Raw genomic sequence first — 22,934 nt, 5'->3', positions numbered from 1 at the left:
TAAATAAAATAAAAGAAATACGAAAAAAATAAATTTATTTCTTATCGATTTCATGATTTAGGTTCATTTTTATTGTAACACAAAACAATAAAAAAGTATAAGTACTATATGATGTTTACACAAAATGAAAGGTTTTTTTTCCTTTATAATAAATAAGATTAGGTACATAAGTGTTTAAAAATCATCTCTTTTGACGAATTCTCTTTTAAATTTAAACATTAATCCAACCACGAAATGTGGATCTGAATTTACTTTGAGAAAAAAATAATACAAATAGTCAAACACAAATCGTTTCGTATTTACGGTAAAATGATAAAGAAACTTTTAAGGGCAATAAGGTTACATTTTACATTTTTTCACAATTCCAAATTAAACATTGATGAGGAATGTTTCGATATGACTGTCGGTCTTATTTACTGTAATAGACTCATTAAAACTAACACTCTGATGCTGTGTTATGGTTTTAGGTACACTTGTTATCATCACCACCACAAAGAAAATACCGCCTTTTTTTTTAGATACTCTGTGCAAAATTATAACTCTACCAAAAATGTATTGAATGGAATTAGAACTAATAGATAGTCCAGATGGGCGCTATGTTCACTATACATGAATGGTTTTGTGCCTTTAATATATAGTCGTGGTGATGAAAAGCGTCGATGAAGGTGAACTTTATTGATTATGTATAAGTTGTATGTATTGTATATGTATGTATTGAGTATGATTTTTACTTGTGTCGCGCGAGCGAGACGGCATGCTTTTTATTAGAACCCAACGTTAATAAATGAAAAAAAGGAGCCTCTTTATTTGTTTGCCAATAGATTAAAGATACTAGCGGAAAATATAATGGAAACAACAACAAAAAACAATTGCAAAACAAAATGTCATGGATATTTGTGACTATTATGTTAGGTAATTTTGGAATTTGTTTATTATTTGTTAATACAAAATTGCAAATCGAAGGCGCAAATGACAGAATTTTATTTAAAAAAAAAGTGAAGTTAAATCTAATCCGACAGAAATATTTATGTATTTGACATTTTTTATTTATTATAAATTCTCAGGATGAAATGGTTAAATATCTAACTAATCTCTTTTCCGTACTTTTTGACAGTATATTTCAGCATCACTCAATGATTGATTATAAATTATTCTTACGCGCAAACTAAAGAATCAGAATTTAGATAAGAACATTTAAAGTCGTTAGTTAGTCGCATCATTTATAATCAAAGATCACGATTCATTGAATAGTTTTTACATATCGACGCTTGAAAGGCAAACGTGACTAGGCGACAATAGCTGATTTGCCGTTAAATGATAGGCAATAACCATATTCGATGCGCAAAAACTATATATTTGTAGGTCTATTAAAATCATTTCAATCCTACAGCTAGATTCGTTAAAATAGATTTTTTTTCAGGTATTCCAACTTTAAATTAGTCTACTGTAAAGTTCACGCATTGTCGCTTAGTCACGTTTGCCTTTCAAGCGTCGATATTAATAAAGTATAATTTGACTATACCTACCAAAATAAAATTATCTAAGATCAAAATTGAAAGTTTTAAAATCAAAGAGCACTTTTTTTTTTTTAAAGATATTAAAAAATCAACTGTCATTATGACGTGACAATCACGTGTTTAATTAATTGGAACACATAATACAAAAAAAAGTCTCAAACGCTTTAGTTTCGATTTATGAACCTGATCACACGAATTTGGTAACATTATGTAACATGTTGTTATTGTAACAAATCAGAGCTTTTGTATCTGAATGCATTACACTCAAATTGTATTTATATGGATTCATAAATAGCATTAAAAAAAAGCGGACAATTTCTGATGTACCCCAATTTTCGCGACACTAAGTACAGTTGCGTGCATTACTGCACATTAGATTCCATAATGTTGGCATAACGGCATCGACTGGATATCGAACCCGGATCCCGTGATAAAATAGTCTGCGTTACTACTACCCACTGAAGCAACGAGGCGATCATAGCTTGCTCAGTACGCAATGTAACGCAATCTCAGCTCAGTTGAACCAATCCGTCAACTACCTTCATTATAGATTGCGGGTTAGCGAAATACGCTATTTTTAAACGGTAAGTACGTATCGATGCTTAGCTTAGTATATTATCTTCCGGTATTGCATGTTACAATGTTATTGTTACAGCTTCTAGAATGAATTCCCTTAAATTTGTACTACTGTTTTACTGCAGCCAATATTGACTTGTACGACTATTGAACTTTTGTAGCTGTCATACGCAGTCAACTACGTTGTAGTCATGGGAGTCCATAGACACCAGAGCGAGAACGGTCGAAGCCTTCACGGTAGGCGGCAAGATGGCGGCACCCACTCGCCCGGTCACGACACGTTTAACGACCAGTGGAAATAGACTTTTTGGCGGGAACGCGAAGAGCGAAGTTGTGTGAATGGTTTTATTTTGTCTATTTAGTGTTTCTTCAGGTTTAAATGTGTAATAACGGTGATTTATTAACTGTTTAATATCTGTGAAAGTGCATCAATGTGAAAAACGAAACAAAGTCGCTGGACGTAGCTTCTCGGGATCCTCCAAAAAGTCCACTGAAAAAGTCTCAGTATATAACCACCATTTTACTGATATTATTTTTCATCCCATATCACCTCATCTCATTTAATTTCATCCCAGTTGATTAATTTGGGTTTCCTTCGTTTATTATTATTCAAAACTTTAATAATTAAAACGGCGAATTATAAAAATCTTACTATTTGACGCTGGCTAATGCACAAACCGCGCCGGAGCCAAAAAATAAAGAAGAAGAAGAACCAGTGGAAATGTTTACCGCAAACCAAATAATATCAGGACGTTACTGCGGAACATGGATGTTCCAACACACAAACATACGTACATTCATATATCACATGCTAATAATTTGATGTTTTAAGTAGTTTTCTACAATCAAAGATTAGAAAACAACGAGAAAATTTATTCGAGTTTATGACGTAATTTTTTTTAAATACGGCGGCCATTTTGTTTGAATTGTATATTTAATATTTTTGTAAGTTCACTTGTATTGGTTTTTATGAATTTTGAGTACAGTAAATTAATTAGTATGTACTTACTGTAACTTGATTTTGAAAGATTTTAATTTCCATCAAATATTAAAGCTGTACAGTGGAAATCGTTACAAAAGTAAGTTTAAGCTAATTTTACCATAGACTAATAATTGATATTTTCATATGGCAAGGGAGCTATAGTAATCTGTGAAATTTACAGATTAGGCATATTCGATTTGGTGTTAGCTGCCATTTCTTTTAAGGTGCCTTTCTAGACAGTCAAACTACCAATTACATTAAAATATTGTAGGGCGATTATTATGAAAACTTTAAGGTGAAGATTATGATTTATTAATTTATTATCGCGATTACATTTCAGATGAGTTTCGTTTACCAATCTTTCTGTTCTAATTTTCAGAAGATAATCTTGATTATCAATTCTTAAAAAAGATTGCATCTTTAGTTTGTATGCGAATAAAATTTCAAGGTCTCAATTAAGTATAACATACAACAAAATGATTCTATCGCGTAAAGGACGGATGATAGCTTTCTCTCTTTCTTTCTCGCTTTAAAGAAGTTTCACTTCTGTAACGTTTAAGTTCGCGCTTGTTTATTAACAATAACTTTATGATTGTAGAAAACCACGAAAATTCAAATGCAATATCACAATCCTATGAGCAATTCACAGCCTGCTAGTCTCGTCATTTTCAATGTCTTTCCTCTTCTCTTTCTGCCTTCCGTCTTCTAGGAGAGCGTAAATCTCATCCACCGATCTGTTCTTGGTCTCCGGTACCCACATGATGGTGTAGAAGGCACCAAAAAAGCAGACACTGGAGAAGATGATGAAAACCCAGTGGATCCCTAGCAGTTTGAGTAGAGGATCGTAGGCCTTCGTTTGAACGAAGTCGCTCAGAGCGTCTACGGAGCTCACAAAGGACGTTACCATACCGCGATGCTGGAATTAAAAAGGCAATGTATGAAAAACTCACATTTCTTTTAAAAAACTTTCTAGATCTGTCGTACGTTGTCATACTGTGACAAAAATCTTCAAATAATAAAATGTTACAGGTATCGAAGATTAAGGCGTTAGGCAGTATGTTCGTCTCCCCTTTGTCATAAAAAAACCAAGCTGAGCGTATGATTCACTTTTAAGTTAATTGATATATCTTTATTATGATAAAAAACTGCCACAGCAAGATGGGTGTTGCTCACACGAAAGGACTTTATGCCCAAACTCCAATACTGAATACATAGGATAGGAGTTTTACAAATTGGGGAGTGTTAACACGAAAAGCTGAATTTTATTGGAGTATATAGTCTCCACTTTGAGATATGAGGTCCAAGACTCAAAGGTATAAATGCTGACCCACTTTTCTGAGCGCTCGAGTGCTTCAGGGTAGAAATTACAGTGGTATCTTAACGATCCGGCCTACCACCATAAATCTAATTAAATCTGAAATGAACGAAACCGTGATAAAGACAAGTTATTTTTGAAAAGCTATGTACCTTGCTTTTGTACGAATAATTCAGGAGAGCTAAACTCGACGTTGGTGATAATGGCATTTCAAAAAATCGATTGCCATGTTTAAATAAAGAATATACCAAGAGAATATAAGAATTTTACCTGAAATGAGAACAGCTCTGACGTTATGACGTATGGAACCGGTTGGTATCCTGCAGCATCAGCGAAGATGCACAGGCACATGGCTGCCACGGGCAACCAGCCCGGCAGCCATATCGACAGCGAAGTGATGTAGAACCAGAGTCCCAGAGCCAGCATTGACATCCCTGTAACTAATGCTGTCGATGCTAGTAGCCACTGGAAATTAAAATATTTGTTAAAATGCATTAGCCGAATCGATACATCTGTATTTACATATAACAACTTCGCTATTCTTGGCTGTGGGCTTCCGTTACAGAATATCACGAGACATCGATCTTGTCTCAAGATGGATGCGGTATTCAAATGGTGATCTTTACGACCTTCGACAACAAGTAATTTTCTATGCATTTTTTTTCACGGAGAGTGCTCTGAAGAATGATTCGAGACGATTTAGTCATCTTATGAGATCTATGGCTGTCTATCCATTTTTATTTTACTAGCATTTCTACGTTCATCTACGGACACGTCCCTTTAAGTTCTTCTTTGTGCCTAACTTGGATTATTTGATACTGCGATTGAAAGCGGATCTTGGTAGCTCAGAGTGCCACGAAGAATAAAAGGTTAGAAGAAAACATTATGATTTTATTTTAGCACGCTTATATATATTATATTGACCTGTATCTGTCTGTCTATATATTACGGAATATTTCAATTTTATTTTCACCAGAATGAAAATATTCGATCGACTTTAAAATGTTCAGAGACATTAATATTATATTGATGCAATTATATTATTACTGTGATCTAATTTTTTAACTGCGGTAAAGAATATGGGCTACCTATTACTACACTGCTGCATACTAGTCGTTGTCAGCGGGTATAAAGTGTAGTCCACGTGAACGAAGCTCCCAACAGAAAGCTAGTATGACAATAATATTAACATATTAACTGACCTTCCGGCCAGTCTGCTCGACGATACAACTAGCAACAATCGAGCCCAGCAGCTGTATGGCTCCGACCAGTATCGTCTGCTTGTTGGGGCTGAGCTTCAAGCTGATCGACTCTGAAGCCTGCTCGAAGATGGACCCCGCATACGTGAGGACCACAAGATATCCGCAGGTCTCTTGTGAAAGCATTACGTTGAGGGCAATCCGAAAAGCTTTGAACGTTGTTCTGTCTTGCACTGGAAAGAATGGATTTTTTAAAGCATTATTATTTTGCTCTAATTGGGTAACACGATGTTTATGTTACCAGAGTTTATAGACGATAGCGTGAATGTCGCCATGCAGTTTCAGACGTAAGATCGAAGTTTCAATTGTATTAACAGCAGTCTCTGTATTCAAGCTATAAGTATGCAGGCTGTTTGGCACCCATTCAGAATCTCATTAGTCCAACAGTAAGTACACGAAATATTATATTTTACAAGTAAATTGTTTTTTACTATGTTGTTCCTTCATCGTAAATGTCATTCGCCGATGATTCGCCTACGAATTGTTACCTGAGCCTATGGGAACTGAACACTGGCATAGTACCCTCGTGTCTAGTACGGGTGTACTCGGCCGTGGGGTTGTGTGACCATCCAAAGTATAAATATTATGCATATTAAAATAAATCGACATTAATGTTATGTCAATGTTTTTCCTTGCATGACTGTATCTAGAAGATCATTTATAAATTTGCCAGAACAACGGCGATTTTAAATACTTAACTTGTCAAAGGGTCTTGTTTATGAGTTTTTAACCGATAACACAAGAAGCGAGATTCTATGTACAACTATATATTTTTTTAATGGTTGTAAGCAGATCTTTCAAATTTATTCTCAGCTTAGTGGACTTTCTTGAATTACCATATGGTAAGCAAATATGTTAACGTTAGGATCAGATGAATTAGAAACCGCTACAGAACTAGTTTAAATCTAACCGTAGCATTCGTTGCATGAACAGCTATGTTTAAACAGGGAAACATATAATTTGGATCGCGTGTGACGACGAATGAAATGGAGCCGCTGCTCCAAGAAATGAGACTTCGGAGAATTTAAACGCGAATCTTAGTATTAAGTTAATAGTTATACATAGTACATATAGTATGTTTTTTTTTATTGCTTATTATGGATGGACGAGCTCACAGCCCACCCGGTCTTAGGTGGTTACTGGAGCCCATAGACATCTACAACGTAAATGCGCCACCCACCTTGAGATATAAGTTCTAAGGTCTCAGTAAAGTTACAACGGCTGCCCCACCCTTCAAACTGAAAGGCATTACTGCTTCACGGCAGAAATAGGCAGCGTGGTGGTACCTACCCGTGCAGACTCACAAGAGGTCCTACGAGCTCATCACTATCTGGTGTAAAAGGACAAATGTAGCTTATATACATCGTGAAGTCGTCAAGGGGGGGCTAACCCATAGACACAGCCCACTGAGTTTCTCGCCGGATCTTCTCAGTGGGCCGCGTTTCCGTACCGATGGTAGATTCTGCGAAGCACTGCTCTTGGTAGGGCCAGTGTTAGCAACGTATCCAGGTTAGAGGCCCGTGAGCTCATCTACTCGTTCAATGAATCGTTCGTGAATCTAGTATAACCCCTCGAAGTCACTAGGTAGCAGAAATAATCGCAACGGATTCAACCTCAGAGAATTTACTAATACTAGTTTGTATAGCTGAATCTACCACCGGATTGGAATTGTGTCACACGGAGAAGATCCGGTGAGAAACTCAGTAGGTTTTTAAAAACCGGTCATCGATCGTAAATATCTTTGTCAGAGATTTTTAAAGTCGTTCGTGATTTAGTTAATTACTTACCTATACTTTTCCAAGTGGCTCTCCTGACACTTCTAGAGTATTCTTCCTCGATCTCCATCAGCTGCACTTCTTCCTCTAAAGTCTTGTCATCAGGACTGGTGTTGCGAAGCCAGGCTAATGCCTTGCGTGCTTCCTGGGGTACAGCATCAGACATGACATTATATTTGTGTTTATCCTGAGGTTTGACATTTGATTATGATTCTATAGCTTTAGTTATTAGAGTAGCTCACAGTCCAGCTGTTGTTAAGCGATTGAGTCCATGGGCATCATAACGTGAATGCGGTCACCCACCTTGAGACAAGTGGTGGAAGTCTCAATTGTACGACATAACGACTAACCCATACTAAAGATCGGAATGCATTACTGCTTCACGGCAGTAATAGGCAGGGTGGTGGCATTCACTCGTGTGGACTCACAAAACGCTCTACCACCAATAAATCGGTGGACCAAATCGATATTAACAAATGTAATTTAGTATATTACTTATTTCTACATTTTAAAAATGAGAAAAAAGTCTCATTGTAATAAGGTAGTGTTTATGGATTTTAATATTCAATGATTGACCTTTTAATATTAATTAATTGTTCATAGTTTTATCTTTTGTTTTGGAACCACATGAGGTAAAAGAAAGACCAGAAAGAGAAATAGAAAGGTCCCTTCATTTGGCACTTTGCAACGGATATAAGAAGATATATATATAGCCCATGGATTTTTGATGTCAGTCAGACGACCGGTCTTGTAGCTCATGCCAAATCCGCAACAGTCCTATATAATGTGGGAGGCCAAGAAGAAAAATAATCTATATATATATAAAAATGAATTGCTGTTCGTTAGTCTCGCTAAACCTCGAGAACGGCTGGACCGATTTGGCTAATTTTGGTCTTGAATTATTTGTGGAAGTCCAGAGAAGGTTTAAAAGGTATATAAATATGAAAATGCTCGGAATTGATTAAAAATAACAATTTCGTTTTCCCTTTGATGTTCCCCTGTCGGATGGATTCATTTTGTTTGTTTTAAGTTTATTTTATACAATTTTATACATTTATACAATTTTATTTATCGATTGAGGCACTACGAAGTCTGCCGGGTCAGCTAGTATAATAATAAAAGGTTAACCATTTCGAATTTCTGCAGGTTTTAGTGATTAAATAATAAAATACTATGACTTATATAACCGCAATATACTTCGTTTGAATCATCGGTGATTTTACCTGTACTTTCCCCTGCTTAACTAGAAAAACTGGAGTCTCCGGCATCGTCATGAATGCCAGTAAATGAACGACGGGTATCGCAGTGCAGATCCACATGACGGACGCGAAGCTCAGCATGTCTCCCGCCATGTAGACCAAGAGGTAGCCCAGGTTCTGGGACAGGATGAAGAGAGAACCAAGGGCGCCTCGGACGTTGTCTGACGCTATCTAAAAGGATAAATGATAGCATTGCAACATAAACCGAATCTAAGTATAGACTTATACAATAGAATTACAACATAAACCGAATCTAAGTATAGACTTATCTAAGTATAATCTAAGTATAGACTTAGATTCGGTTTACAGTCGAACCAATGTTTTAAAATCTAGTTCCGACTCGTTCACGGTCCAACTGATATTAAATGGGTAATGGAACTTATAAAGTAAAGGAAGTTATTTTTTGCTGTGTCATATTATATCACGGTTTTCTCATCTGTAAAGCCGCCATTTATAACGTTCGCGGCAGAAATAAGGGAGATGGAGGTATTTGTCATTAATGGTTAAAAATACGATTTACGAACAGTTTAATAGGAGTTTAAAACTTTCTAGGAGAACATTTCGAAATACCGATGTGGTCATATAAGTCCAAATACGAATGTTACATCAACCACACAGTTTGATCGAGGTGCGTGCTAATGTAACCAAATTCATAGTCACGACCATGTAGTTTCGTCGTTGTGGTTCGCGTATAATTAATCAATCGATGTTATATGCTTTTAACACATTGACTGCCGTGTAGGTCACCGGTGTCCTACGCGGCGCACTGAAGTAATTATGCCGATTTCTGTTACTAAGTGCGTCTGGTTTGCCTAACTTTGCCTTATTTTGTTTGTTAATATATGTTTCAGTTTTTTTAGGTCTCTTAGAAATAAATTCATTCTCAGTATCTTCGGATTCGTCTTTCTCAGAGTCTACTATATTAGATATCCCGGCCCCCTGGGCACCGGTGACCTACGTGACAATTGACGTGTTAAATAAGCTATAATTAAATAAGTTAAGGGTTTCGATAGCTGTTCGAAGGATTATCGAAAAACATGTGATTTTTAGTACGCTTTTACTATAACTGTATATATGTTAATATAAAAATATTTTATTATAACTTGATCTGCATCGATCTATGTATCATTTCAACATAATCTTCAGCAACTTCAAAACTTCCGATTAACTTGAAGATTTGCACGTGTCAAAAACCGATAAGAACACAAGGGCTTTATTAATTTAGCCAACGCAACAATCGGTGGTAATCGAGCGTGGACTATATTTATTGAAGTGAAACTTCTAATGCGACTTCCAAACAAGGTTTCGTTAAACTTTTAACGCTAACATGCAATAGAAGGAGACAAAGCGAGAGTGAATGCGTGGCGCTCGAACGCATGCGTAGTATATCTGTTACAGGCCAGCGCGAGCATTAGCAACGAGTAGAGTCCAATATTCTAATGAAAAAAAAAAGTGTTTTTCTATCTATAATTTAAAAAATATATAATATAAATGTTGAAGATGTCGCATCTCCTATACACAGCATTCCCTATTACAGAGCAATCTAATTTAAGGATGAAAAATGAAAAAAAAACCTCAATATTACATACACATCGAAAAAGAAGTTTAGCTTCATTCACGTGCACCAAGTTGCACTCGCACCGTTTTATTTGAGATATTTATTGAATAGTTATATTACAGCTTAAATACTTCATTTAAGAGAACTATAAAATTCTAGCGTTTCTATTGACGTCTGGATTTCAAAGTGGCTTGGTGTCATGGCGGATTTCGCTCGCTGACATTTTGACGTTCAGAAACTGAACATTAATCTTGTAATATTACGTACATAAATTATACGTGTTTTTTTAGTTGGCACGTACATCAAACAACAATAGAATCGCACCTCGAATGTATTCTCATAGATTTTGACGTGACAACGTCTTATAATTCGATGGAGCCGGCTGCACCGCACGAAAAAACATGACTCATGCGGCGTTACCTCGCTCTGAGGCGTACATGTTTTCGTCAAGTATGAAGTTCAGTGAAAAGTGAATGTGGTGTCAATTGTTTATAGCAACGATAATTACGATAATTGAAAAATGAAACCATTCCATCAGTATTGTCTTATGACGTTGTCACGTTCAACTATCGTCAGTAAACAGACTTTACAGACAAGCTATTTTTGACGGATCTTAGATCATTTGAAGGCAGTGTACCTCTTTCAGGTACAGCGGGGTGACGACGTAACATCCAGCGCAGGCTAATCCTGCAACTGCTCTGGAGGCTATCAACGCCCAAGGCCTCAGTGAGAACAATGTGATACTCCAGCTCATCTGAAAAGATAATCGCAAATCATGTTCTATTAGGATAGGATCTGAAAAGGATGATTTTTATTTTGTTTTATTGCTTAGATGGGTGGACGAGTTCACGGCCCACCTGGTGTTAAGTGGTTACTGGAGCCCATAGACATCTATAACGTAAATGCGCCACCCACCTTGAGATATAAGTTCTAAAGTCTCAAGTATAGTTACAACGGCTGCCCCACCCTTCAAACCGAAACGCATTACTGCTTTTACGGCAGAAATACGCGGGGTGGTGATACTTACCCGCGCGGAGTCACAACAGGTCCTAACACCAGTGAAGTAGCAAATAAAGTAATGTATGTGTAATAGTTTTTTGTATTACACAAACATTGTTCTTGAGGCCTATTGTTAGTCTGTACAGTACGATACCACAATCTTGTTTCTGTAGTCTGGTAGTGCGGTCTGGTTTTGAACCTAAGGCTTGGTGCTTATAAAATAAATTTGAGAGTTGAAGAGCGTAAGATGGGCGGTATTCACGCTGTGATATTTTGACCTCCGGTGTTCACTTAATATCAAATGGGAGGACAGCTCGTCTGGCCATCTAAAGCGTAAAAAATTTTTCAGCTCGAGTGGAACATATTAGACATTTATATTACATTTAGATGTTTTGAGAATAAAAAAAAATATAAAGCTACTAAGTGAAATGTGAGATTTAAGAGTTTTGAAGCCTTTTAAGGTCACGTGGCCGTATATATTGAATACGCAGAAATTGCCTAGCCCATTTCAGCCTCGAATCCGTAATGGGTTTCGGTTTGAAGGGTGGGACAGTCGTTTACAAAAAGAACTGAGTCTTAGAGCTCACGTCTTAAGGTGGGTTTTACGTTGTTTATGTTTATGGACGCCGGTAAGCACTCAACACTCGGTGGGCCGTGAGCTCGTCTACCAATCTAGGCAACAGCAGAATAAAACGCCAAATATTTCTATGGTTATACATTTTCGTTAGTATTGAAATACTTATTCTGATTTCAGTGTTCTGTCGCTGGCGACACATTCCCTTTTTTTAACTCCTACTTTTATGAAATAGTAGATTTTATTATAATTAAATAGACTGTTTTATAAAAAGTAATAACATCCAGTCACGCTTCTCTGTCACAATCGCTGAGTATATGAAACACTGTTGGAACTACGCCACGTGACATGTCATACTATGATATATTACGACATAGGTAAACGTTTCCCAAATTGGCAACAGCTTTAACGTGCAGGGGGCCAAACGTCATACGAGGTTTCGGCGCCTAGGGGACAAGCGGGGTATGTGGGAACTTGGCGGTGTGCACATGTTGAGAGCAGGCCGAGGGCCCAAGTGTTTTTTCTTTTTTTCTTTTTTTCCTACCTAAGCTGGTAGCCTTGAGAGGCTATTCCAGCGTAACCTTAACTAGTAGGTGAGCTCACGGGGCTCAAGCCTGACGACGTTGCTAACACGAACCCTAGCAAGAGCCGTGCTTCGCAGAATCTACCACCGGATCGGAAACGCGACCCACTGAGAAGATCCGGCGAGAAACTCAGTGGGCTGTGTCTGAGGGTGGCCCAAGTGTGGTTTTAGGGTCCTAACTACCAAACGACTCCCTTGCATTCTCTTACCTGATGTCCAACTGTGCCAAGTTCTTTAATGGTCATGGTGGATGTAGAAACCTAAAGAGAACTGTTTAGATCTCCGAAAACGTGTATTTTATTATTTAAACCATGAATGTACTGACACATTGTCAAACATAATATAACAACGGACAATGTTTTTTCAATCAAGCAAGTAAAACTTACAAACTGAGCACTTAAAATATACATCTATACTAATATATAAATCTACAGTGGTTTTTACGGATGTTCCGTTATAACTACTGAACCATGCATCCGATTGACTTGAAACTTGGTATCCATGTAGAAAATACATGTACTTATTGGATTGGTTAGTATTTATATGAATGTTGGATTCCCTAATAATAATGTTAATTTGAAATGCCCAGCGAAGCGGGCGAGTACGACTAGTTTACTTATATATACAGTACTTACAACAAGCATTAATGACGTAAGCAGCGTTGTAATCTTCCTTCCCCATCGGTCAGCCAAATCCCCAACGAAGACGCCGCAGAATATAGGGGGGAAAAACGTTATAGATGCCATCCAGGAGATTGTCTCGTCTGTTATCACCTCTGGAGCTGGCCCATTCGGAGACTGGAGGATCGGGGTCATAGGTGACTGCCAGCCCATCAGCATGCCAAAGTTCAATACCGGGATTGTGACTGAAAAAATTACCTTAGTTAAGTTTATAATTCTGTTATTATATTACAATTTACAACGTTATATCAAGAGAGATAAGGGTCATTTTGAGCGGTTACCACAGCAAACTGCTGCTTTAATTTTGATTAAGTCTTCTCTAGATATAGAGAATATGTATGGGCGGCATTTATCTTGTAGATGTCTATGGGCTCAGGTAACTACTTAACACCAGGCGGGCCGTGAGATAGTACACCCACCTAATCAATAAAAGCCGGTCGTCGTCTTCGTCGAACCTGTCGCTTGCGACGAAGGGCTCGACGAGCGAATTAACCCATAGACACAGCCCACTGAGCTTCTCGCCGGATCTTCTCAGTGGGTCGCGTTTCCGATCCGGTGGTAGATTCTGCGAAGCACTGTTCTTGCTAGGATCAGTGTTAGCAACTCTCCGATTTGAGCCCCGTGAGCTCATCTACAAACGTTAGGGTAAAGCTGAAATAGCCTCTCAAGGCTATCAGCATGGGTAGGAAAAAAATAATATTAATAGCTTTTGTATTGAATGAAATTTAGTTAATTTTGTGTTTGCGTATCGTATTGCGGAAAAAATCAAGCCTTAGAACCTTCTCAGTCGTGTAACTCTACATTTAGAAGTATTATAGTCATGAAGGTATACATCGATAAGAAAAAAAGGTGTCTTTTAACGAGGACGAGGGTCATAATAATGTATGTCATTAAATATTGAATTCACAGTTTGCTGTTAAATTTCATCATCTTCAATGATATTATGTTGAAATAATGTTGACAAGGACAATTCTCAATTCATCATCGATCATCAACTCCACAATTTCAGTACCTGTCGATACGCAAAAGTGTTGTTACAAAAAAGTGGCGTCAGCATAAATATAGATAATCATTAGCTTTGTTACGATCAAACTAAAATTTAAAACTAGAACGATTTCGTATTGTAAAAGAATGGGCATATCCTCATGTCAAGAGTAGTGTCACTCGACATCGGAACAAGATGGGAATTCCTTTTTTGTACCGATACTAACTTTTTAATTGACCCTTTCATAATTGTAATCCTCTTTCGTTGGAGATCGTTTTTTCATCACTTTATTTTTAAAAGAGTCTACTTTTTTTATTGCCCTTCTAGGCAGACGAGCATACGGCCCACCACGGTGAGTGGTTACCGTCGCCCATCGATTTCAGTAATGCCAGGAGCAGAGCCAAGCCACTGCCTACCATTAATCACCTTAGCCTTTTACCTGTAATGTAGAGATGGAATGAATTGTGGCCTAATAACCCATGACGTAAATCTTATTGTGAATCAATACTGACGAACCACAAGGTATTTGCGACAATTCCGAGAAAACTTGCATATATACGGAAAACAAACATTTGCACGTCAGTCTAATGAGCAACGGGACCCGCCCGTTAGAAGATTTTACCATTGCCTCAATCGATAAATAAAAACCTAAACTTTTGTATAAAACAAACTTGAAACATGCAAAAGGAATCCGTCCGACGGGGGACACATCAAAGGGAAAACAAAATTGTTATTTTTATTTAATTCCGAGCATTTTCATATTTATCTACCTTTTAAACCTTCTCTGGACTTTCACAAATAATTCAAGACCAAAATTAGACAAATCGGTCCAGCCTTTCTGGGGTTTTAGCGAGACTAACGAACAGCAATTCATTTTTATATATATAGATAGATAGATAGATAGACAAAAACAAAGACAATGCTTACCCAGGAATCGTATTATGAGTCGAGTACCAAAATCATCCATCTCGTCAGCACTAAGCTGTTTTTGATAAACATGCAACTAGTATTACAGACCCGCAGAAGCGTCGAGAAACTCTTAGCTTGAGGCTTTTGCATATTAATTTTTAGTGTTGGTAAATCATTACTGTTTCGGCATCTGGAGAAGTGCATTTACGGCATAATGTAAAAGGTGTTGTCTATCTATGCCGCATTTTTTTTGCTTAGATGGGTGAACGAGCTCACAGCCCACCTGGTGTTAAGTGGTCACTGGAGCCCATAGACATCTACAACGTAAATGCGCCACCCACCTTGAGATATAAGTTCTAAGGTCTCAAGTATAGTTACAACGGCTGCCCCACCCTTCAAACCGAAACGCATTACTGCTTCACGGCAGAAATAGGCAGGGTGGTGGTACCTACCCGCGTGGATTCACAAGAGGTCCTATCACAAGTAAAAATGAGCACGAGGTACATGTCTAAAAACAGCTCCGAAACCCTCCTCAATTCGATCTTGCGAAACTCAAAATAATATACCTATTGAATTTAAAACGATGAGAACGTATAATCCTAAAAATACGGGCTAAATCGCACGCCACAGGTCACAGTTAACTTGGCTCCGACTATTGAATACCAACTTTCACTTTTAAATACGTCATCTACATACGTACATAGAGCAAATCTTCGATACATCACTATGTATGTCTGTATAGTATGAGATTTTTGTTCCTATATATGCTAATAGCCTTGACAGGCTATATCAGCGTTACTCTAGCGTGTAGGTCAGCTCTCGAGGCTCAAATCTGATGACGTTGCTAACGCTGGCCCTCGCAAGAGCAGTGCTTCGCAGAATCTACCACCGGATCGGAAACGCGACCTACTGAGAAGATCCGGCGAGAAACTCAGTGGGCTGAGTCTGTGAGTTAATTTACTCCCCGAGCCCTTCGTCGCAAGCGACTGGTTCGGCGAGAACGATGACCGGTGCTTGAGGTACCTAAAAGCACCGTTAATGGATCGGGAGGATCCGTAATGACCGTTTAGGGCGACGTCGACTGTTTACCATTCGGTCCACAGGACCGGGTTTTTTTTTATTGCCTTTGTAGGCAGACGATCATACGGCCCACCTGATGGTAAATGGTCACCGTCGCTCATAGACGTCAGCAATGCCAGGGGCAGAACCAAGCCGCAGCCTACAAGCCAAGCCACTGCCGGCGTTAAACGGTTAGGTAAAGCCTATAGATTTTAAAACGTAAATGTCACTGACCCTCCGACATGAGATCGTTTATAAAAAATGTGTCCGTGAAATCGTAACGTCCGAAAATCGGATGCAAAATAATTCGGAGGAAGAATAAGTTTTGTATTTTTCCAATAATTTTAAAATTAAATTTTTGTCAAAAGATAATTTATTAATATATAAACCTATTAGCTGGGCCTGTATTTTTCTATATACATATATCTGTCTGTGTCCGATAAAATATGTAAAATTCACACGTATTAAAAATATTGGACGTGTATTAGAAATTGTTTTAATCTATTAAACTATATTCTCACTATTTATTTGTCTGATTGTGATACTCGTGTTCAGAATCACCTACACTATGTTCGCGTTCCGATAAAATTTCTCATAATTGAGCATTCTTGAAATTTGGGAGGGTATTCAAAAATTTCAAGCATATATTTTTTTCTTTTTTAAAGATTTTAGGACCTGGTAACAAAGACTGTCTTATTTTATGTTATATTCTTATTTTTATGAAAAATGATGAGATAGAGTGAAATGAAATGAAACGAAGATGATTAATTTGAGACATTAATCAACTGGAATGAAGTTAAATGTAGTGAGGTGAAATGATATGGGATGAAATTTAATCTCAGTAAAATGGTGATCATTTACTGAGATCTTTTCAATGAACTTTTTGGAGGATCCCGAGAAGTTACGTCCAGCGGCTTTGTTTAATTTTCCCACATTTGTGCACTTTCACAGATATTAAACATTTAATAAACCACAGTTATTGCACATTTAAACCTGAAGAAACACTAAATAGACAAAATAAAACAAATCACACAACTTCAGTCCTCGCGTTCCCGCCAAAAAGTCCTCAACCATATGATAAAGATTCAAATTTTAAAGTGACCTAATATCGTTGCATTGTCTATCGTCACTCGATCGTTTATCGATTGTGGCAAACGGTCCTTGATATTTCAACTATCACGATAGTTCGTATTGTTAAGCAACTATGTCCAGGTCCAATGAAATCGTTGTTCATTTGTAATTGGCAAATACTAATCTTTTTTCTCTCTCGAATTTTTTGAATTACTCCCGTAACTACGATATACAAAACATTAATTAATGGGGCCATTAAAATCACGACTTTTAGATTTAATTCGATTCGAAGCGGGTTTCTCGTAAAAGGGTAATGTTATAATAACATTGAAATTAGGGGACCAAAAGGATTGTTCCCGAAGCCCTGTAATTATTAAAACAAAACTATATTAGCTTCAACAACGGAACGAAAACAATTTTATTTATTTCCTAAACAATACTTATTATTTTGGTTATTCAATGTTACTTATTTCCGTTGGAAGTCGGCGCCTGGTTTACTCGCATCGATCGATAAGAGTGTGAATTAAATCTCTCAAATAGCCATGTTACAGAAATATTTATTTAATCAGTGCTCGCGGACGACTTTCACAACGAAGGAATGATATCGTGTAATAAGATGTAAATCGCCATAAGATTAATAATTAAAGATTATTGTAAGGCGCCATTCACGATGCAGGTGTATAAGTTCTGATAACAACCATACCGGTTGAATCGTAAGTTCGATTCCCCATGAACGCCAAAAAAGTGCCTCTCCGAAGAACTGAAACAAGAAGTAGCCAATACGAGTGCAGTAGTCGTTTTGAAATTGCGACATTGAAAATGAAATCGTGAACCCATGTAGGCATTATAGAAACCAGCAATGAAAAGCGAAGATAGCTAATTTCCTTGAATCCGAGAAAGACCAACCCACGCGTCATATGATATTCAAAATCGCAGTTCCATACAATGCAATATACGCTTACAAGTGACGTTTTTTTTTAAGAAGAAATTCTCGAACATTCTATTACTGTTTTCTATAAGGTTTCCTGTATTTAGAATTTTAATATTCAGTCATCATATTAGGACAACCGTACTAATTACCTGCAGAATTTGAAATTAGGATTACTACGAGTATTTAAAACTTTATCTATCATAATAATATGTTTAAGTAAGGCGGTTGACGCACTTTTGCAGTAGATATACATACGTATAAAATAATAAAAAATATCTATGCAATAAATAAAAAATGCTATTGACAGTAGGGCGGTATTGCGATTCTACCACGATTACTTGTTCTCTTGAAAGATAAGACTCATAGCCCTTGAGCATTGGGGTAATTACTACAACTAGTAGTCCCCCAGTAGTCGAAATTCGACTATAGCTACTATTTTAAACTATAAGTTTGAACATTATTATCGTTCTATTGTCAAATACTGTTATAATTCTTTAATCACAGATGTCGCCAACTCTACACTATAGAAAAATAATATTAAAGACAAACAATACTAATCTATTCTAAATTTGACCACGGAAATTAAACAAAATACAAAACAGCATATTTAGCGTGTGTGTCAAATACATGGTAGTGTGTGTAATGTTTTTTTTTTTGTATTTGTTATGCATAATTGTAAAAAAATATTAGCATTGCGCACTCCTTCTCTATATTCGCTATAAGTGGGGGAAATTTCATAACCCTCCGTCCGCGCGATTTTCGTAAAAAGGGGTACAAAGTTTTTGCTTTAAGTATTAATGGATTCCAGTCTCAGGGAAAGCATTGGCTAACAAATAGTCTTCTTGGCGGGCGCGTTATTTTACAGTTTATTTATAGCAGATAATAAAATAGTTTTTTTTTTTTCTGAGTACATACTCAGACATTTACTTTGTAAAGAACGGACGCTATCAGACCTCAATTTTACTATCGACCGCTGTTTAGTTATCTAGTGTCAAAAGGTTATATGTTCGCGGATTGCTTAGATTTAAACGCCCATACTTATGATTAAAATATTTATGATAATAATAATTAGTAAAAATGATTTCAACCATAAATATAAATTCCATATTTAAAAATGAAAAATTAAGAGAGTAAAAGAAAAATAGCGAGGAAAAGATTATCGCCCCAGCAAGGCCTAACAGTAGCGACTCTGTGGGTGCTGATTTTCCACCTGCCAAGCGACGTGCACACTAGCATCAGATCAACCGATCATTATTTGAGTATAGCAACAGTTTTTTTTTTTCAAACGTGAAACAAACTATAAATTACACCAATAAACAAGTAAAACAACAAAGTATTATAACATTTAGAAAAATACTCAAAATAGACAACAATAACACCAATGAAATGTAATAAATTGGTAATTAGAACAGTAAATTAGGACAACATGCATTTGTAAAATGAAGCTTCTGTTAAAATACAATTGAAATGCATAATTATAGCACGGAATTATAATAGTTACAGAGTTATATATACATAATTTATATTTTATTTGTGTATTCAGAAGGTTTTGGTCATGTTGCACGCTGGGATACCAGCAATTTGGAACGCCTTTGTGGTCACCGGTAAAATAGAGGGAAAAAGGCCTAGGGGATGAGGTCCCAAACGATGGTCGGACCAAATAGCGGCGGAACTGGGGATACCTGTCAGCGACGCACTCCACCGGGCTGCAGGGCGGAATCGATGGAGACAGCTGGTTGACGGAATCGGACGGAGTCACGATCCTCAGCAGTGAGGGACCGATCGAAGAGAGATTCAGAAGGTACATTTTTAAATATGCTTTAAAATATATTTGCGTATTAATATCTTGTTTATTTAAAAAAATCACGTCATTTATGATCCTCCCAATTCACTATCGGTGCTTTTAGATACTCCAAGTACCGGTCACCGTTCTCGTCGAACCCGTCGAATGCGATGAAGGGCTCGGCGAGCAAAACAATCCTCAGACATAGCCCACTGAATTTCTCGCCAGATCTTCTCAGTGAGTCGCATTTCCGATCCGGTGTTAGATTTTGCGAAGCACAGCTCTTGCTCTAGTGTTAGCAACACCTCCGGTCTGAGCCCCGAGAGCTCACCTACACGCTGGGGTAAAGCTGATATAGCTTCTCAAGGCTATCAGCATAGGTAGGAGATAAAAAAAGAAGATGCAACAAAGACTAAATTGTACAGATCCATTGTACACAGAAATTGAATTGGTAACATAAAATAAGAATAGAGTTGGAATAAACACTAACAATGTGCATCTTGACAGATTAATGCGTTTTGTTTCAAATTTGCCAGGCTGAGCCCCGTGAGCTCGCGTCCAATGAATCTGGTATAATTTCGAGGTTATTTATTTATTTATTTATTTATGTACACACAGAAAAAAAATACATAGTACAGAGTAATAGGAAAATTAAAAACAAAGGCACTGCTTATTTCTTTAAGAAATCTCTTCCAGCAGACCTGCGAGAGGATTATGAGAATAATAATAAAAAGTGATAAGTGTGTGTAGAACAAATAACACATAACTAAAATAACAAATACAACATGAGAATTATAGTAATGCACATACACATACCAAATATTGTTAAACTTGAGTACAAAATATTATAAGTAAAACAGTAACACTCGTATATACGAAGAGTATAGAACCATGATCATTCGGTTGATGAGAGATAAAATTGTTTGACCTTAGGTTACTAGGATAGGTAGGCAAAAAAAGTAACAAATTTTCAAAATTTCTACTGCTTCATAGTTCTCGTGAACACGAATGAAAGTGTAGTCATGACTAGGACACACGAACGCCTCGGAGAAAACGATGTTAGCTCAGCTGATAGCGGATTATATATGCACGAATGTTTTTTTAATTAACAGTGTGGATCTTTAAGCGTTAGTAGGTGGGTTAATGTCACCCAACGTTCACCTTGAAAAATGAGTTCTGGCTCAATGATTTTCGTTTTCCCTTTTTCATTGCATAGACGGGTGAATAGGCCACCTGATGTTTGGTGGTTACCGGAATTATTGAACAACATTTACTGGTGGTAGGACCACTTGTGAGTCCGCGTGGATAGGTACCACCGCCCTGCCTATTTCTGCCGTGAAGCAGTAATGCGTTTCGGTTTGAAGGGTCGGGCAGCCGTTGTAACTATACTGAGACCTTAGAACTTGTATCTCAAGGTGGGTGGCGCGTCTACGTTGTAGATGTCTATGGGTTCCAGTAACCACTTAACACCAGGTGGGCCGTGACCTCGTCCAACCATCTAAGCAATAAAAAAAAAAACATCACAATGTGAATCTCGCCACACAACTTGACAAATATAAATCTCAATTGTTTCCATAACGACTGGCCCAAACTTCTAAAGGAGAACGGGAATATAATGCGTCATCCAAATTGAAATAAAAATACATATGCACATAAAAGTATATATCGACGCTTGAAAGGCAAACGTGACTAAGCGACAATGCGTGAACTTTACAGTAGACTAATCTAAAGTTGAAATACCTGAAAAAAATTATATTTTAACGAATCTAGCTGTAGTAGAATCTAGCTAGTAGCTGTAGGATTGAAATTATTTTAATAGACCTAGAAATATATTTTTTTTGCGCATCGAATATGGTTATTGCCTATCATTTGTTTGCCTTGTTGCCATATGTTTGCCTTTCAAGCGTCGATATGTAAATGAAAACGAATTCAATTAGTTTGGGCAACGCTTAAAACATATTAAAAAAATTAAATATAACGACTAAATTTACAAAACAGTATTAATCATTGTATTTATTAGTATAATCATATTTAATTTTAACTTCTTACAATAACAATAAACATATATTTCTGTCAATCTAATCACGAGTCGTGACCGCTAAAAGAATTATTAGTTCAATCAAACTCAGAATTAGTTTGGCGCGCATTTTATTTCATAAAATAACAACGATAATAATAGGGGTTAAATTATGAAATTGCTGTTTTATTGTAACTAGTGGTCCCGCAGTAGTCGAAATTCGACTATAAGTAATTGGAATTGTAAGTTTGTACACTATTATGATTGTATTTTATACTTCTATAATCACAAATTTCGCCAAGACTACACTATAAAGAAATATTAATAAAGACAAACAATATGTTTAATCTATTCTCAATTTAACCACGGACGTCAAGAACAAAAGTTTGACAATAAATAGTATGCATGCGTGTGGTATGTAGTGTGTAAATAAACGGTATGTAGTGTGTGTAATGTTTTCTTTGTTGATTTAATGTATATTTTATGCATAATTTAAAAAAAAATTAGCATTGCGCACTTCTTCTCTATATTCTCTATAAGTGTGGAAAATTTCATACTCCTCCGTCCGCGCAATTTTCGTAAAAAGGGATACAAAGTTTTTGCTTCATGTATTAATATATAGATTGATATTTCGAATTGACACAGAACCTTCATGATTTGAGATTTTTTAGTGAAACTAAAATGTACCTAAGGCTATATTTGCTATATATTGATATAATATGAGACGAAAAACATTGATTTACGAAATCACAAGCTCATAATATCGTACATAATTAACGTTGTTTATCTCTTAGAGTTATTTATTGTTTGGAGAAAACATCAAAACAAAGATCTTCCACGAATCGTGTGAAATTGCTCGGTACACCAACAACGGCTTTGTTTTTTTTTTTTTTGCCTCCCTATTCTAGTGACTCGAGGGGCTATAATAAAATCACTGAAATCATTGAAAATGTTAACGCGATTCAGGCAATTGTCAAATATTTCTTGTCTACGGTACCTACTGTTGAAGTGATAAAACATTTGAGCCCACACGGATAGGTACCATCTTATTCTTCTACAACGATGCATTCATGATTTTTGCCTTTTAAAGTCTAGAAAATGT

At 36.8% G+C, this 22,934-nt stretch overlaps 1 protein-coding gene across 1 annotated transcript in view; it reads right to left on the bottom strand.

Annotated features, from left to right (window-relative positions):
* Window positions 1–18: 18 nt before the first annotated feature.
* LOC101739110 (solute carrier family 2, facilitated glucose transporter member 8) overlaps window positions 19–22,934 on the bottom strand; it is a 53,613-nt gene continuing 30,697 nt past the window's right edge. Inside the window, exons 3-9 of the mRNA XM_004922520.5 lie at window positions 13,033–13,262; window positions 10,879–10,995; window positions 8,648–8,854; window positions 7,437–7,569; window positions 5,593–5,822; window positions 4,661–4,855; window positions 19–3,991 (exon numbers count right to left, since the gene is read on the bottom strand). Coding sequence (XP_004922577.1) covers window positions 3,719–3,991; window positions 4,661–4,855; window positions 5,593–5,822; window positions 7,437–7,569; window positions 8,648–8,854; window positions 10,879–10,995; window positions 13,033–13,262 — 1,385 coding nt within the window. The 3' untranslated portion in view covers window positions 19–3,718. The remainder of the gene's footprint in view (window positions 3,992–4,660; window positions 4,856–5,592; window positions 5,823–7,436; window positions 7,570–8,647; window positions 8,855–10,878; window positions 10,996–13,032; window positions 13,263–22,934) is intronic.

The sequence above is a fragment of the Bombyx mori genome, chromosome 20 (genome assembly GCF_030269925.1).
Source record: "Bombyx mori chromosome 20, ASM3026992v2".
NCBI lineage: Eukaryota > Metazoa > Arthropoda > Insecta > Lepidoptera > Bombycidae > Bombyx > Bombyx mori.
The sequence above is the reverse complement of the archived record's forward strand: the minus strand, read 5'-3'. Positions and strand labels throughout refer to the sequence as shown.